Raw genomic sequence first — 18,623 nt, 5'->3', positions numbered from 1 at the left:
TACTTTAAAACTCATTAAGTGGTCACTCAAAATATATGAAAGAAAGGAATCTTTTAACATCTAGCAAACCCATCTAGACCAATTTTTAGATGAAGGTAAATACCCATGTCCCAGGATAATGTTGCAGGATCCAATCTGAATCAGTCATCATAACCAAAGTTTTATTTTCCAAGCTTTCAGTTCATGCTGGAGCCATCCTCAGAGAACTTCTCTCTCTCTCTCTCTCTCTCCAGGATATGTGCACTGGGCTGTTCCATGTGTTATATTTATATGGTGCCTGATTGTGTATAACTTTTAGTTGTTAGACTGTTGATGGCTGGCTATGAAGTAATATATTGTTGTTTCCTTTTGCCACTGCACGCTCGACTCCTAAGTATTAGTAGGCTGGTGGTAAATCAGACTGACAAGGCACCTCTTTCTCAGGCTTCAATCATTTCTCTGGCTATTTTTGTCCGTGCTTGGCCAACAATCATAGTAGCTGCAAATTGAATACATGTCCTTATTCATTGCAGTGTGAGGCTATTAACAAGTTTGGGTCTCCCTATCTAACCTCTCACTCGTGTTCTTGCAAACTGGTGGATAGCTTCCTCCAGATTTTTCCTACGTGGTCATAGGGGCAATCCATATAGGGAAACTGATAACTTACGTTTGAAGTTTCACTCACCTCTAAACAATATTTGTAGTGCATGATTTGTCCTCATACTGTATGATAGCCTCTGGGCAGTGGGTGATGTCCACTTGCAAAGTTGTGTTATACTGCTTCTGAAATGTTCTTAATATATGACAGGTTGTGCCATACAGTTAGTCTTGTACCTTCTTTCTTCCTTTCTCTTCCTGCATATTATGCAAGCAATTTGTGGGTACCCATTCTGCCTGAATTGTTCATGTAAGAACCTCCTCTCCAGTTGTTTTGCTTGCTGGATACTACAGTGTATTCTCCACCTGTTATATAGTATTCTGATCCAACTCTTTTCATGAGACAATGAATGGTTACTGTTGAAGCTAAGAGTGCATGGAGTGATGGTAGCCTTGCAATAAACTTTGGTTTTTGGGGTTCTATCTTCTCATCTGTTGATAAGCACATCTAAAACTGGCAATTGTTTAGCTGTTTCTTCCTCAACTGCGAATTGTATATCCAAGAAGATGGATGTTTTTTTTTTATTTGCTGAAAATGTGGTGAGAGAAACAGAAGGTAAAAATCATTGACTTTTTCAATTTGTATATAATTTTTTAAACTAAAAAACAGGAAAGCAGGAAAGAAAATCCCAGCATATATTAATGTTATTGTCAGAGAGGAATTTCAAATACAATCCAAATACAAAATTGCAAGTCAGGGAGTAGAAATGGTAAATATGAGATTAGTACTATTTTAGAGATCACTAAACACATTGCATTATTGTTTCAATGTTATTTCCTTACTTAAACCTACAAAATATCCATGGGTGGGCAAAAAGCAGTGGAAGTAAGCGAAACTTCAGATTTTCTGCAGACTTCCCTAATTGATTTTCCTTATGAGAAGATAGCAGGGAGAATAAGAAATTAATTCCTTCCTTCCTTCCTTCCTTCCTTCCTTCCTTCCTTCCTTCCTTCCTTAATTCCTTCCTTCCTTCCTTCCTTCCTTCCTTCCTTCCTCCCTCCCTCCCTCCCTCCCTCCCTCCCTCCCTCCCTCCTTCCTCCCTTCCTTCCTTCCTTCCTTCCTTCCTTCCTTCCTTCGCATGTGTGAGTAGCATAAGTCAGGAAGAGTATCCAGAAGTGGACCAGAAGTGCACAGGGGCAGCACAGATCAAGTGTGTATGTGGGTCACATGTTCAAGAAATGCTACATGAATAAAGTAGGACATGCAGGAGGTGACATAGTACAAAAAGAATGCATGGGGTTGCAAGGTATATGAGAGCTGCTGGACCATTTGGGAATGGTGCACAGGAATGGGACATGGTGTCTGGGAATGCTTGAGATTACCCAAGATGTGCTATAGAGGGACACAGTCCCTTCCCAGCAGGCAAAGAAGATGAGATGTGGGAGGGTATGTGGGGGTATGCAAGAGAGACTATATATGCTAGGAAAGGCATGTGAGACGTTACACAAGTCAGGAAGCATGTGTGGGTGCACAAGAAGTCCTGCACAGGTTATGAAAAATATGCCAGGGGTTGATGTGAGTCAGGGGCAATGCATGTGATATGCAACATGTACTGCAAGAATTGCGGAAGATATGCTGGCAGTAGTGCAGGTTGAGGAAGATGCATGGGAGACAGCATAGATAAGGAAGCATGAGGAGTATGGCATGGACCTGGAAGGGTGCATGGGGAGGGTTTCTTCCTTCATGTTCCTTTCTTCCCTTTCTTGATCAGCAGGGACGTAAGTAGTTGCTGCTGAATGGGAAATAGTGAAGGATAGTGAGACAGGCTAAGAAATTGTCACAGAATTATCACATGGCTACAGTAGCAGCCTAGCAACAGTCAATAGTGCTGAAGGATTCACAACTTCTTCAAAAAAAAATAATTCTTGGGTGCCGTAGGTCTCAGATTTTGGACACATTCTATAAATTAGCCCATTAAGGTTTAAAAATTGTTATCCTAATGCACTATTTCTCCTAATGAAAGGTCATGACAACTAGAGTTGTAATAGTATATAGATCATATTGCCCAATGATTGAGCTTGTAAGCATATTCAATAGATGTACGAATACAAGCTGGAGACTTGGTTCATGAAATGCTTTTTTCTAGGACCAAGGATAAGCAATTTCACAACTCCCACTGATAATTCCTATTGATGCATGTAAGATCAAATGATTTGTGAAAAGGAGCCAGATACTCACAGACTTTCAGCAGTCTAGAGATTCAAGTGATCTGATCAATTTCAATTTTATAAAAGAGGACAAGTAAGGGAATAATAATGACATAAAGTAAGGGAAATTAGTAACTAAAAATATATGGGATAACTTTATGATCATGGTCGGAATTAGTTGGAAAATGAGCAGTAGCCAAAATTAGGAGTATTTTAAATTGAATCCTATAAAGGTTGGATGTTACCTAAAGAGTGTACGTAGTATAACATTGGCTAGTGACCTTCATGGCTTCATTGTCTATACTATATATTAATCTCATGGTATGAACACCAACAAGATAGTTTTATTGGTTAGTACAGAAGGCTAAACTATATTACATTTCTTGTTCTATTCTATGCCTTTTTTTCTTCACCCCTTTTTAGAACATTCACTTTTTGAAGCAAAAAAAAAAACAACCCTCCATTTCCTTTCTTGTCTTTAACGTTATATTATAAAATTAAAAATATATACATTCTTTCTTAATTAGATTATGATTGAAATAGAAATATAATGCTATATAATTTGCCCCATAATGTGGTTTGGTTTGGTTTCTTTAAAAGGTTGTTTTGTTTTTTCTTGTTTTTCTTGTAGGTCAGTCTTGATTATTTTATTTATTCATTTATCAAGTATGTATTAGATAATATATATAAGTATAAGCATGAAATGAATACAAATAAAGGGAACATTAGGACAGGGATGGTAGGCATTCCTGATACTCTTATGCATGCCCCTTACAGACCTCTTAGGAATAGGGTGAGGTCAACAGTAGGCAGTCTTAGGTTAAAATTATGGGGGTTTGGGGATGAAACCACGGAGTCAGGTAGTGCATTCTGATTACTGATTACAATGATGATGATGATGATGATGATGATTAAATTCTGATTACTGGCAACTATGTGGACAAGTCCATATAGGTTTCAATATGTTCAGCAGATATTTGCCGTTGTTTACTTCCTAGGACTAAGAGAAACTGACTAACTCAAAGACATCAACTTGACTGCTAAGTCAGATCTCTCTCTCTCTTTCTCTCTCTCTCTCTCTCTCTCTCTCTCTCTCTCTCTCTCTCTCTCTCTCTGTTGTGTGTGTGTATGTATGTATGTATGTATGTATGTATGTATGTATATATATATATATATATATATATATATATATATATATATATATATATATTTCTTTTAATTCATAGGTATAAATGTGCGATATTTTTGCAATCAGGGTTTTTTCCTATGTTGAAAGATGTTAAAATGGCCATGGTGGGATGAAATCTCTATTCATCGCTTTCAGGCCTGACAGACATTTTATGTTGTTTCTTCTGAGACTTATGGGAGACTGGGATAGCACTATTTCGGCCTTCTTGGACCTCTTCAGCCAGACACACCCATATTTTATGACTCCTCCCTGTAGAGGTCAAATATTTATTTCTTTTAATTCATAGGTATAAATGTGCGATATTTTTGCAATCAGGGTTTTTTCCTATGTTGAAAGATGTTAAAATGGCCATGGTGGGATGAAATCTCTATTCATCGCTTTCAGGCCTGACAGACATTTTATGTTGTTTCTTCTGAGACTTATGGGAGACTGGGATAGCACTATTTCGGCCTTCTTGGACCTCTTCAGCCAGACACACCCATATTTTATGACTCCTCCCTGTAGAGGTCAAATATTTATTTCTTTTAAAGAAATAATGATTTGATGGGAGCGACATGGAGTTCCCATGTGACACCTCTCCTGCGCGAGCTGCACTGGCTCCCGGTGGTCTTCCGAGTGCGCTTCAAGGTTCTGGTTATCACCTTTAAAGCGCTCCATGGCTTAGGACCTGGTTATTTACGGGACTGCCTGCTACCACCAATAGCCTCCCACCGGCCAGTACGCTCCCATAGAGAGGGGCTCCTCCGGGTGCCGTCGGCCAAACAATGTCGGCTGTCGGCCCCTAGGGGGAGAGCCTTCTCTGTGGGGGCACCTACGATTTGGAACGAGCTCCCCCCGGAGATACGTAGGATCCCGGATCTGCGCACCTTCCACCGCGCGCTTAAGACTTTTCTATTTTATCAAGCTGGCCTGGCCTAAATCTTCCCCCTTTTTAAATGTGGAAATTTTAAATTTTTAAATTTTAAATTCATCTTTTTATAGGGGTATGGGTAAGGCATTTTAAATTGGGGAGCCATTTTAGATTTAATTCTGTTTTAAACGTATTTTAATTGTTTATATTGTATGTTTTTTAACTTTGGCTGTGCACCGCCCCGAGTCCTTCGGGAGAGGGGGCGGTATAAAAATCTAATAAATAAATAAATAAATAAATTTTAATTCATAGGTATAAATGTGCGATATTTTTGCAATCAGGGTTTTTTCCTATGTTGAAAGATGTTAAAATGGCCATGGTGGGATGAAATCTCTATTCATCGCTTTCAGGCCTGACAGACATTTTATGTTGTTTCTTCTGAGACTCATGGGAGACTGGGATAGCACTATTTCGGCCTTCTTGGACCTCTTCAGCCAGAACATATATATATATGTTTGTGTATTTTGAAATAACAGAAAAAACAAAAGGAATAATACACAATAATTATAAAAAAATCATAAGTGGAATGTTAGAATTACTTGCTAGCATGGTAAAGGTTCAGTTATTGCACTAATAAACACATACATTCACAATTATTAGTGGAAGCCAGGATTATATATCATTTTAAGAACCAATAGTCATAGGTTGGAAAGGCAGGTTCTATCAAATTCTTGTTGGAGATTTTTCAGATAAAATCACTTACCAGGATTGATATTGATGCATTATTTCATCTGTAAAAATGTGACTTTTCACTTCCAAATTCATAATCATAACTCTAGGGTGGATCTGGGTTCTATACTTGTCCCAGGTGGAATACTATATTCACTCTTCTTTTGGAAATTTATGCTCATTCTCCTGATATCAAGTTCTTGGTAATACAAAATAGGTAAGGATTGTCCTGGCATTTAAAACCATTTTTCTCAGTATTTTAATATTAATTTGTAAATGTCACCATATTTCCTCTTGATAAAAATGCTGCTGGAGCCCTTGGGAGAATGTTCTGACTTCTGATACAATTGCTGTGTGGCATCTTAAAAAAACATATTGCCAAAGTCCCTAAATCTCTGGAATCCATTATACCGATCTTACACATACAAATGGGTCCACATAGACTTTGAATATAGGGTCCAACAACTGTCTGCCTATGGAAATACAATTCTATATATTCATGGTATAATATTAGAGAACTGAAATTTTAACTGTCGGCTAGTGGGAAATCTGTCTGAATGGTTTATTCAAGCGTACAACCATGCATTTAAAATAATGTGTTTGTTATTCTTCTGCTACCCATGTACCAATTATGGTTTCCAGATCTGTTTTCTAAAAAGAGCTATTATGTTTAAGAAAAGAACTATATTATGCACATATATCAAAATGGGATTTTGTGAATCTGTACAGATGGAAGAAATTTTAAAAAATACTACTAATACTTCTGGCTTTTCTTGTGCATTCTAGAAAAGGATTCCATTTTTATTTTTCAACATATGATTTATTTTTCTAGAGATCATTCTTGGACTCTGTATTTTCTATATCAAGCCAGGTACTAAAATGGCATAGTACTTCCTGCACTTGGTTTGGTGTCATAAGACGCACATTAGCTTTAGAGGAGGGGGAAAAAAATCTGCCTCCCAGCATCTATCCGGTATTCCTCTGGCTAGCGTCCTTGCAGCAAATGGCCTGGTCAGCTTTAGCATGTTGTTGCAGCCCCAGCATGTGGCTTTTTAGAGCTCCACTCCATCGCGCCCACCATTGGTCAACTGAACTGAGCTGCTGCTGCCACCGGGGAACACTGGAGCATTTGCTGCCAAGCAGCTGATTGGCAGTTGAATTGGCCTCCCAGAATACTGCTGATCAGTTGTTCTAGGCGGTGATGATTACCAACACCACCTATCTCTACCGCCGCCATTCAACGGCGGCGATCAGCAGCGGTGATCCCCACTGTCTAGAACAGTTGATCAGCAGTATTCTGGGAAGCCAATCCAACTGCCAACCAGCCGCTCAGCAACAAAGGCTCTAGGATTGAATGGCAGCAGCGGTGACGGGGGCATCAACCCCCCTCCCCCCACTTCAATATTCGCTCTATAAGACACACAGACATTTCCACCCACTTTTTTGGAGGGGGAAGTGCGTCTTACACCTTGTTTCTTCGAAAATACAGCAGGGTCTTATTGTCTTTTGACCGCCGAAAAAACAGCTAGGCCTTCTTTTCAAGGGGTGTCCTAATTTCCCCCCCCCATGCACCTCGCTTGGCTGCCGGGTCACTTCTTTCACAGCCGAAAAGAGTGAGCGATGTGCGCTGCCTGGCCGCTGGGCTGAAAGGAGCAACCCACTCGCCATGTACTGGTATGAGGCGGGGGAAGTGAGCTGGGCAAAAAGTGTGTGGCAGTTCAAGCCGTTAAAAGTCCTTCTGTGTGTGAAAGAGAGAGAGAGAGAGAGAAAGAAAGAGAAACAGCAGAGGGGAACTGGGCAAGGAGACTAAGCCTCCCCTGCCCAGAAGCAACGTGCAGCTTCTCACAGTAACGAGAACTGCAGGCAATTCTGGAAGATTGTGGGAAGCAATTGTGCCTGCAATTCTTGTTACTGTGAGAGGCTGCATGTTGCAAAGAAGAATGAAGTGGGGAAGTGGGGAGGACGAAGCAAGGCAGGGTGTACAGAGCTGCCCCATGTGTTCCGCACCAGTTTACCTGAAGGCCCTTCAGCCAGGCCACCCATGCCAAACCCTCACCCCCAGCCTACTCCTAGAGCAGCCATATCTCTTCACTAACCTGCTTTCCAGCACCGTTCTCAGCTGTATGTGCAGGGCAAGAAAAGTAGTTTGTGGGACTACAGTTAAAAAAAAATAGTTCAGACCTTCCAACTTCTCACGAAAAAAAAAAAAAGATCTCGCGAAGTTGGAAGGTCTGAACTACCGTAATTTTTTTTACCTTCCTTACTCTGTGTGTATGTGTGTGTATGTTTGTGTTTGTGTGTTAATATTTTTAACACCTAAAAGAAAATTATTTGTAATTGTATATGTGCGTGTATAAATGATTCCCTTTCCCTTAATGATATTAACTTCATTTACCAGGGGGCTTCTTTATAACCAATTCAGTCTTTTTCCATTGAAGGTCCTAAATGGGGGAGAATCATGCATGTATTGTCTGAACCTTATCGGACAAAAAAAATATTTATAAATGTAATAAACAATAAAAGTTAGTCTTATGGTCTTATTCTTTTATCAAAAACTTGATAAAATTGTGAATATAAAAACAGTAGGAGTAGATTTATGTTGTACATTAATACTTGGGATATGTTATTTATATTTCAGCTGGGAAGTTCTGAGATTTCTTCTCTCCAATTTAAGATGGTGGATAGAAGAGTATGCCTTTGATGGGTTTCGATTTGATGGTGTATCATCTATGCTATATCATCATCATGGAATTCGTAAGTTTAATTTGTATATCAGTGACCATAATCACAATTCAAATAATTAAGAGTTTCATCTGAAAACCTACAGTAAATCCTATAACTTGCACTTATGGCACTTGACACTGTTATTATTTATCATATTAGGTGAAGGCTTTAGTGGAGATTACAATGAATATTTTGGTATGCATGTTGATGAAGATGCACTGGCCTACCTAATGATGGCAAACTACATGGTACATATTTTGCATCCAGAATGTGTAACTATAGCAGAGGTAAATCTTAGATTACATTAACACAATTACTTTGACTTATTTATTTGAAAGCTGTTTTAAACAAATCATTATTCAGTTACAGTTATATTAATTTCAGCGTATTAATGTTTAAGTATGATGCAAGATTTGTTAAACATTTTACTAGTTTCAGTTGTAGAATTAAATATATGCTGTAAAGTATATTCCTGTCCAAGTGTATTCCAAGACAAATCCCACTGAGTTTAGACATACATCAGCAAGTATTTCTAAGATGCAGCCTAACTATAATATGATCATTAGAATTGTCCTAAAAGTGCTTTCTCAGTTTCTGACAGAACTAAAGAAGTTTCTTGGATAAGAAGTGAAATGTCTTCAAGGAAAAACAAAATCCAGTTTCCTTTTGCCTTTTGGGACCACCACGAGTTGAATGATTGAAAATTTCCATAGAGATCATTAGAATTAGAATTCTTTTCAACAACTAACTTTCTCATGACTTAACTCTTTTATAATGTATTTATGACTTTGGAAACTCACTATACTGCCAAAGCAACTAAATTTTTATGTATCTTTGTAACAACAACCTTTATGAGGTCCTAATGTTCCTCCTATTTCTAATTCATTATGACTATTATTTGGTAAATGCAATTCTTTGTCCATGAATTATAAATAATAATATATTTGCCAGAATTACATTTAGAAGATATTGCTAGAATTGCTGTTATTACAAGTAAACAAGTACTTCTAGAAATCTTTATACGTTTTTATCTCTTAGTGTTTAGCATTTTTAACTGTTTAACATTTAAATTGTACTGGTCTTGGTCCTGGAGAAGTAATTACAATGCATTTTAAACAAAAACTGGTGAAATGCAGCAAGTATGGAATGTATTAAACTTAAAATTGTTTTATTGATTTTGAGGTTATTTTCAAATAAAATGAGTCCATCATCCAGTAAGCCATAATAAGGTGATCAGGATTCCTATTTTATAATCTTTTTGCATTTTCTCATATACTTTTTTTGTAAACAAGATGTTCCTTCAATTTATTCTAGTTAAATTGAAAATTACTTCAACTTTATTTTCTAGTGGGAGCCTCTGTACAAAATGTGGAATTGATCCACTTGCTTGTGGCAGAAATAAATGAGGAGGGAAGAACTATTGATATTATCCTAAATTACAAGTGGCTAGTGTGAATTTGATCTTACATGCAAGCGAAGTGAATTCTAAAGAAAATGCACACATATAGTCTAGGGCAGATTGGTTATAATACTATTCCACAAAAAATTGAATCATAACTTACATAACTTTTTAAAACTATTCTGGGTATTTTCCAACAAAAGAGATCTAATCCAGTTTCCTATACATTGAAAAAAATATAAGTAACAGTATTGATAATATTCCAAATCTAGAATGGGTCAACTCGGCCTGGTCATAATAATAATAAATTTATTTATGGTCACAGACCAAAATGCAAGCATAGCTACAGAAAAACATAGGAAAAAGAACATCACGAACAGCCGGCCACCGGAAGCCCCGGCTCAGAGGGACCACAGCGCTCTCCTCTAATGGTTACAGCTCTTAGAAAAAAATTTGAGACCTGAGAGGTAGTGTATGAGGAGCCATCCCCTAAACAATACAAGGCCAAATCACTATCATTGGGCCCACAGAAATCTGTCTCTAAGAGAGACATCAAATTAGTCCTGGCTACGTTGTACATGGGGCAGTGTAAAAGGACATGCTCCACAGTCTCAACCTCCGCTCTACCACAGGGACATAGCCGCTCGCCCCTCGGAAGCCTCTTGAATCGACCGTCCAGCAATGCTGAAGGCAAGACGTTAAAACGAGCAAGGGAGAAGACTCTTCTATACTTAGGGATGGTTAGAGTATAGAAATATGAGGCCATCCTCAGTCCAAACTTATTAAGTTGGCTGAAGACCAGAGGGGAGCAGGTTTTATTGGCTCTAGCTCTCAGATATTGTAAGTCTATGTCCACAAGCCGTTGGACTACCCTACATTGGGCGTCTTTAAGGCCATAGTCTCCCATGGCATCCCCCGAAAAACCTAACAGGTGGAGTTTCTTCATCAGATCCCTCTCCCATCGAGACGTATAGGGGTCAGCTAACACCAGGGAGAGGTAGCTGCCAGGGGCTGCCAAAAAGAGTGCCCGAAACCACCATTTAAAGGTGTTGATCCACGCCATGCATTCGACTGATCGAATGCCCAGTTCCAGATACATCGGAGCAAAGCCAACACAGGGAGGGAGACCCAAAAGTTTCCTTAAAAAAGCAGCCTGGGTTCTTTCAATACACTCCTTGAAGCCCTGTATCCATATAGGAATTCCATAAAGAGTTTGGGCCAAGGTTTTGGCTTTGTAAATACGCAGAGCAGAAGGAATAAATTGGCCACCTTGGGTATAGAAAAATCTTAAAATCTGCTGATGGCTACAAAAAGCTGAATTCAGCACCTGGGTTCGGTGTCTAGTCCAAGCACCAGTGTTCTGAAAATATATACCTAAATACTTAAAATGGGAAACCTGCTTAACAGCATTACCCTTAATAGCCCAGTTGTGTAACTTCCGGGCACTAGAGAACACCAAGACTTTTGATTTGTCATAGTTAATGGACAAGTGATTCTCAGCACAGTAGGACCCAAATGCAGAGAGAAGCCTTTTCAGGCCAAGCCTCGTCAGTGATAGGAGGACCATGTCATCAGCATAAAGGAGAAGCGGGATCTTCGTTGTTGACAGCTTTGGGGCGTGAGACTCAATACATCCAATATAAGAGGCCAAATCAGATAAAAATAGGTTAAACAAAAGAGGAGCCAGGAGACAGCCCTGCCTTACTCCACTCTTTATCGGGATAGGGTTAGAGAGTTCTCCCTGCAAACTACACCTGACCTGACTAGAAGTCTGATTATATAGGGATCTAATTAGGAACAACAGACGTCTGTCGATGGAGCTTTTGAGCAATTTTGTCCACAACAATTCCCTTGGGATTGAATCAAATGCTGCCTTTAGATCGATAAAAGCAGTAAAAAGTTTACCACCTGGTATGGTGGCATATTTGTCAACCAGGTGCGCTAGGACAAAGCAGTGGTCCAATGTGGCACAGCCTGCTTTAAACCCAATCTGTTCAGCACCAATAATATTGGACTCCTCGACCCAGGTGAGGAGTCTGCATTGGAGATATTTAGCGTACAATTTCCCAATGATGGAGAGCAGACTTATAGGACGATAATCGGCTGGGTTGTTCCTATTTCCTCGTTTAAAAATAGGGACAATAATTGCTTGGTTCCAGGAGGTAGGAATCCTGCCAGAGGTATTGATATGGGTAAAGAGTGTTGCTAAAAGAGGAGACCACCACTTGGGATTAGATTTTAACAGATCAGGGGGTATAGCATCAGGGCCAGGAACTTTGCCTGACTTAAGTTCAGAGATAAGCTCGTTGATCTCAGCATGAGTCACGGGGTGCCAGTCCGGAATTGCAGGGGGCAGTTGTTGTCCGAGTCCGGTCGTGACTATTGAAGCCTGGAAGATTGATCCAAAGTGGCTTTCCCAATCTCTGTTGGAAATACAACAGAGAGGGAGTTCTTGATGACCAGGCAGCGAACAGGCGACGATTTGCCAAAATAGTCGGGTGTTCTTCTGCTGAATAGAGAGGAGAAGTAGGTCCCACTTCTCTTTTTCTTTAGCCCTCTTTTTCTTAACAATTAGTCCTTTATACTCCCGCTTCAGGCGGTAATAGTCCTCGGGTAGGCGTTTATCCCCTCGATTACGATAGAGCAGGTAAACCTGTCTGATCTTGTTCCTGAGCAGCACACATTCTTCATCGAACCAGGGATTGCTTCTTGGACGATATGGGCCACTTGGCCTACGATCAGCTCCTAGTTCCCTTTGAATACTGTTAATTAATGATTCGAAGGTCGAGATTGCCGCTGAGTCACTGCATGTTAAGGCCTGATTGTACTATCTTTATGTAGTAAGATTTCTTACTTGCTACATAAAATGCCTTCAAGAAAACAAGCAGGCTCAGAGAGCTTCTAGGATCCCTTATTTCAACCATGAGATAAAAGTATTCTCCTTTATTGTCTTTGCATTTTCTGCCTACTATTCCAGGCATAATACTTGTACAGAATCTTTTCTGGTCTGGTAAAATCAGATGTGAAATGAGGTTTAAAGATGTATCATGTTTTATTGATTTTGAGGTTATTTTCAAATAAAATGAGTCCATCATCCAGTAAGCCATAATAAGGTGATCAGGATTCCTATTTTATAATCTTTTTGCATTTTCTCATATACTTTTCTGGGTATTTTCCAACAAAAGAAATCTAATCCAGTTTCCTATACATTGAAAAAAATATAAGTAACAGTATTGATAATATTCCAAATCTAGAATGGGTCAACTCGGCCTGGTCAATTTTCTGCAGCCACCTTGCTGTAGCCAACTTGCCAAGGGACAATTCAATGCTGATAACTCAAGAGAGAGACAGATTGCAGCTCCTCATCTTGAGGAGCTTCAAACCTAAAGCAAGACAAGGCCCGACGCAATTCATTTGTCCCTTTCTTGAATTATCCTGCATTGAATTGTCTCACGGTGAGTAGTCCCGGGGTGAGACAACCAGGGCAAGATGCTGGGGTAAGTCAGCTAGGGTGAGTTGTCCTAGACCCTTCCAAATCTACTTCTGTTATACAGAAGTATATAAGTATATTAATTAATTAATTATGCAATTAATTATTAGCAGGTGAAAAGACAGTTTGAATAGCCATCAACCTGTTGTCCTTCATTAGTATTTTCATTAGTATGTATTTCAAATACATATCATGTACTGACTAATATTCACAGTATTTTGCAGCATGAGAAAAAATATAAATAGGAAACAACTTGCTTTCATAATGTTTATGCCATAGGAATTGCAGATTAATGTATTGTGATTCTTTAATATTGAATGAGATTGAAAATATTTTCATTATTTATGACTGAATAGTAATTCTTTTGGTGGATCTCTCTCCTTATTTTCAATTCCAGATATTCTTATTTTATGATATTTCATTACTTGTCAACTAACTTTGTATAATTTTTCCAGGATGTGTCTGGAATGCCAGCACTTTGTTGTCCAATAATTGAAGGAGGATGTGGATTTGATTACCGGATGGCCATGGCAATTCCTGACAAATGGATTCAGGTGAGAATTGATTCCTTCCGTGCTTTGCCACATTTTTCACTCATGCTTCCACTCGTATCTGACTCTAGGAGGCAGTATTTCCAGCCAAGGGAGCCAGCATTGTCCAAAGATTCTTTCGTGGTCATCTGGCCACCAGGATTCTACATTGAGGTACATGGAATGCAGTTACCTTCCCACCGAAGTAGTACCCTATCTACAATATTTGCATGCTTTCAAACTTGTAGGTTGACAGGAGCTGGACCGAGTAATTGAAGCTCACCCCATCGTATGGTGCTTGGGTCTTGACGGCCCAGCATCTTAATTGCTAGGCCACCACATCCTCATTTTCCAATACATGTAATTAAATAATATCAAGTAATTATAATATGACACATGTGTCTATGAACTGGGTTTCCATAATTTAGACAAGAAAAATGTAGTAATCACCCACTCACTCCTATTCTCTGTTCTAATTTTTTTTACCAAAGAAGAAAGAAAATGCCTTCTATATTTATTTAGCCAATTTTCCCAATTTGTGTTTTTAGCATCTAATTAAAATTCCCATGTGTATTGGAATTACAGTTCCCATCATTCTCAGCCAGTGGTCTCAAAACTAATCTGGAAGCTTCAGAAAGTTATGCTTATATAGAATACTAAGCTTTGTGTCTCCAAAGTTCAATGTAACATATGACTAATTATTCTACAATTATATTTGATTGTTTGGCTTTTATTTTTGTGGTTTTATGGACAGAATTTTGATAATCCTTACAGCAAGCTTAACTCCTAACAAAATGGAGATTAAAAATGTATCTGTTATGCACATGAAATTGTACAATGATTTTATAATACATTAATTGCATATTTATGAATCTAGCACCTTAACTATTGCTAAACACATTTGTACAAAAAGCTTGCCAATGTTGCACTCTAGTGATAAAAACTAAGAGCAAATATTTTTAATTTCTTTAAGAACAAAAACAAAAAAGATGAACGCTAAACAAATGGAAGCTTTTCTTGGAGGTTATTAATGTTTCCATAAATAGAGAAATAATTGAATTTTGGAAAAATTATTTTAGAAGCATTACTATAAATTAAGACATTGCACCTGTGTACAGATCTATGTTTATAAGCTTAACATAATAGTATGTATCTTGAGTCAGACCTATATGTAGTATAGGTCTACATACACTCCTACATAGTAGGAGTGTATAATAATATAATATATTTATATATTATAATATATATATATATATATATATATATATATATATATATATATATATATATATATATATATATAAATATATATAAATATATATAAATATATATATATATAAATATTATATCTATATTATATTATATATATTATATAATATATATAATATAATATATAATATAATAATATATTTCATCTTTGTAAAATATGCAATTGTGTATCCCTTAAATATGTATATTATTCTACAGAACAATTCATTTTTAGGTGTTTAAACACATACTTTTGAAACAAATTTGATCTTTTTCCTGTAGACAGCATATTTATTAATGTTGCTTCAAGGTATATTTTCCCTATCATTAGCTAATTTCTTTTTAAGAAGACTAAAAATGTTATCAGATGACGTCAAAGGCATATTGCTAGTACAGATCATTTATTAATTGTAAAAAGATTCTCTCATTCTTGTGCAATTGTAAATCTATAAACCATAAACCACAGGTCAAAAATTTTCATAATGTAGTATTTTTTTCTTTTATGTACACCGAGAGCATATGCACCAAGACAAATTCCTTGTGTGTCCAATCACACTTGGTCAATAAAAAATTATATTCTATTCTAGTCTTCATTATGTCAGCTGATACTTGGTTTATTATCAACTAATTCTTGCAGAATAGTGGAAAAGAAATCTTTGTCTTTCTTCTCCTAATGTAAAATGCAGCTTAAAGTTTTGGCATTGTTTCTTGTCCAGAATAGGCATAAATTCTTATTTGTTTGTCTGTCCTTTAATTTCTTCAAAGTTACATGAGACATAGATGCTATTGTTTATAAAATAATTTCAAAGAGTAAAAAAAGGGGGGGGATAAATAAAAGTCAGATGTGACATAGGCAAATTGTCGTATTACTTCTCAATAATGTTCCTATTTGATTAATACAGGATATTGTAAATTAAAGATATATAGTACATGTCAGTGCTATGGGAATTTAGAACAGAAAAACATAAAGTTTTGTTTCCTTTAGTGTTTAAAATTGAAGATTGGAAAAGTTTATGTTTGCCATGTGTCCTTCACTGTCTTGATTTGTATTTTTAATTAACATATTTCATATTTTAGCAGAATTTATATTCTATGTTTGTCTTCATTTGGATAAGATTTCCTTTTTTATTTTTTGGTTTTAATAGCAAATCTGATTCTGCTTTGGGTTAACATGAGCTTTCACAATGATGTTCATTGCGTTCAGTGACGTTCTTGTGATTTTGATATAGGATTTTGTGCTTTCTTTAACATACAGAATAACATTCCTAATACATATTTCCCCATCTTATTTCACAGCTTATGATAATAATGACTTGCTCATTATTCAATTTCCACCAAAATTTTGTAATGCTTGCTAGATTTAACAATTTAACTCCCATTTTAGCACAAAATTTGCTGGTACTATAGTTCCACCCAAGTATATCAGGACCATTCAGCTTTCTCTAACTAGAAATTATCTGTCCCACACTCAAATCCCTTCATCATCTTTGTATTCTTGACTAATTGAAGCTTCCAGTTATTCAAGAAAAACAGAATAACAAGGGACCTTGGAGGTCTTCTAGTCCAACCCTCTGCTCAAGCAGGAAAACCTATACTATTTCAGGCGAATAGTTGTCCAATCTCTTTTTAAAAACCTCCAGTGATGGAGCACTCACAAATTCTGGAGGCAAATTCTTCCACTGATTAATTGTTCTAACCATCAGGAAATGTTTCCTTAGTTCTACGTTGCTTCTCTGCTTAATTAGTTTCCATCCATTGTTTCTTGCCTTCTGGTACTTTGGAAAATAAATTGACCTCTTCTTCTTTGTGGCGGCCTCTTAAATAGTGGAACACTGCTATCATGTCACCCCTAGACCTTCTTTTCATTAAACTAGACATACCCAATTCCTGCAACCGTTCTTCATATATTTTAGCCTTCAATGCCCTAATCAACTTAGTTGCTCTTCTTTGCAGTCTTTCTAGAGTCTCAATTGGCCTAAATGTGGAACCTTACTTTTGTCACCATTGAATTTCATTTTATTAGACAGAGCCTATTGTTCAAGTCTGTCAAGATATTGAACTTGCATATTTTCTGGAATGTTGGCTATACCTGCCAGCTTTGTATCACCTGCAAATTTGTGAGTTCCCTGTGTATCCCTTAGTCAAAATATCTTGGGATACCCCACTGCATACTTCCCTCCATGTCAATGCCGTTCCAATGCTGGCCCAGGTAGCATGCATTGCAGTAGTCCACACAGGAGGTGACCAAAGCATATGTGACTTTGCACAGTAAAGTTAAATACATAATTAGCAAGGTCTAAAGTTCTCTGTCATCATTCTGACACTGTAATATCACATTACTTCATTGTGGTATTTATTGTTACTTTTTATTTGCACACTACTCTTCAAATACTGAATGAAGGAGAATATACATGCCCCAGGATATTGTTGCAAGATCAAATCTGGGTTGGTCACTGGGATCAGAAATTTAATCTTCCAAACTTTCAGATCATGCTGGAGCCCATCCTCAGGGTCCTTCTCTCTAGCAGAGTGTGTGCTTTGGGCTATTCTGTGTGTTGTATTTATATGGTACCTGGTTGTGTGTGGCTTTTTAGTTGCTGATTGGGGTGCTGATGGCCAGCTATTAAATTGTTGGCTTAATTTTTTCCTTGTTTCCTTGTGCTGCCAAGCCCTCACCTCCTGAGTACTTGATAAACTGGTGGTAAATCAGCACTCTTGTTGATCAACTCTTCCTATATTGTATGCCATAAAATTAAATACACAGAAATAATTTACCTTATTTCAATTAGAGCTAATACATTAATCAAAGGATTATGCAGCATTGCATAGCAAGAAACAAGCAGATAGAGTGGTGAAATTTGTGTTTAATCAACCATAAAAGTGATGGCATGTAGCCCCTACTGTTTTATAGAAATAGAAAGAAAATGAATTTAAGATATGAATAGTTAATAAGTTGTTGGCAAACATTTTGGAAGAAAAATAATGCTTTACTTCAATTGTTATGTATATTAAAAGGTAAACTTTTTCAAGACAAGCACAACTTTACTGGTAACTTTATGAAAAAGTCCTTGCTATGTTCTTGGCTATGATAGAGGCATAATTTTCTTTTTCTATTTTTTTGAAGAAGGAGGATTTTATATTTTACTTTTGATTTTAGTTTACAGCCATGCAATTTTCTGAAGATTTCTTTTTCAAATATTAAGTAGGCCTGACTTCATTTGAATTATTTCAAAATAAGTCAAGTTTAGTCATGTTTTGTTAATTGTTGTGTGCTATATTAGTTGTGCTATGATGTGAAACTGGACCAGAATCACATCCCACACACAGTAACTTAACATTTCAAAATTTATGAATGAGACACTGATCATGAACAGTTTAATACTGTAGGATAAATTGAAAAAAAATGATAAGAAAATAATTCAAAATTATCCTTTTTCATTTTCAGATCATTAAGGAGTGTAAGGATGAGGACTGGGACATGGGAAACATTGTGTTTACTTTAACAAACAGGCGATATGGAGAGAAGTGCATTGCCTACGCAGAGAGTCATGATCAGGTATTGTAACAATTCAGCAGTTCATGTCCACAACAATTAGAATTAGATTGCAGCTATCCATTTTTAAAATATAAAGGAAAAAAAGAGAAAAAAAGAAATACGAATTACTTTAAAAAAAAGGGGG

General features: G+C 37.2%; 1 protein-coding gene across 4 annotated transcripts in view; it reads left to right on the top strand.

The window, feature by feature from the left end:
* GBE1 (1,4-alpha-glucan branching enzyme 1) overlaps positions 1-18,623 on the top strand; it is a 146,664-nt gene that overhangs the window by 84,419 nt on the left and 43,622 nt on the right. For all 4 annotated transcript variants that reach the window (XM_070942660.1, XM_070942664.1, XM_070942662.1 and 1 more), the window contains exons 8-11: positions 8,191-8,306; positions 8,436-8,563; positions 13,621-13,719; positions 18,389-18,499. In XM_070942660.1, coding sequence (XP_070798761.1) covers positions 8,191-8,306; positions 8,436-8,563; positions 13,621-13,719; positions 18,389-18,499 — 454 coding nt within the window. The remainder of the gene's footprint in view (positions 1-8,190; positions 8,307-8,435; positions 8,564-13,620; positions 13,720-18,388; positions 18,500-18,623) is intronic.

The sequence above is a fragment of the Pituophis catenifer genome, unplaced genomic scaffold (assembly GCF_029215685.1).
Source record: "Pituophis catenifer annectens isolate HBS135680 unplaced genomic scaffold, rPitCat1.0.hap2 SCAF_4, whole genome shotgun sequence".
In the NCBI taxonomy this organism is placed as follows: Eukaryota; Metazoa; Chordata; class Lepidosauria; order Squamata; family Colubridae; genus Pituophis; species Pituophis catenifer.
This window is presented reverse-complemented; position numbering and strand designations above follow the sequence as displayed.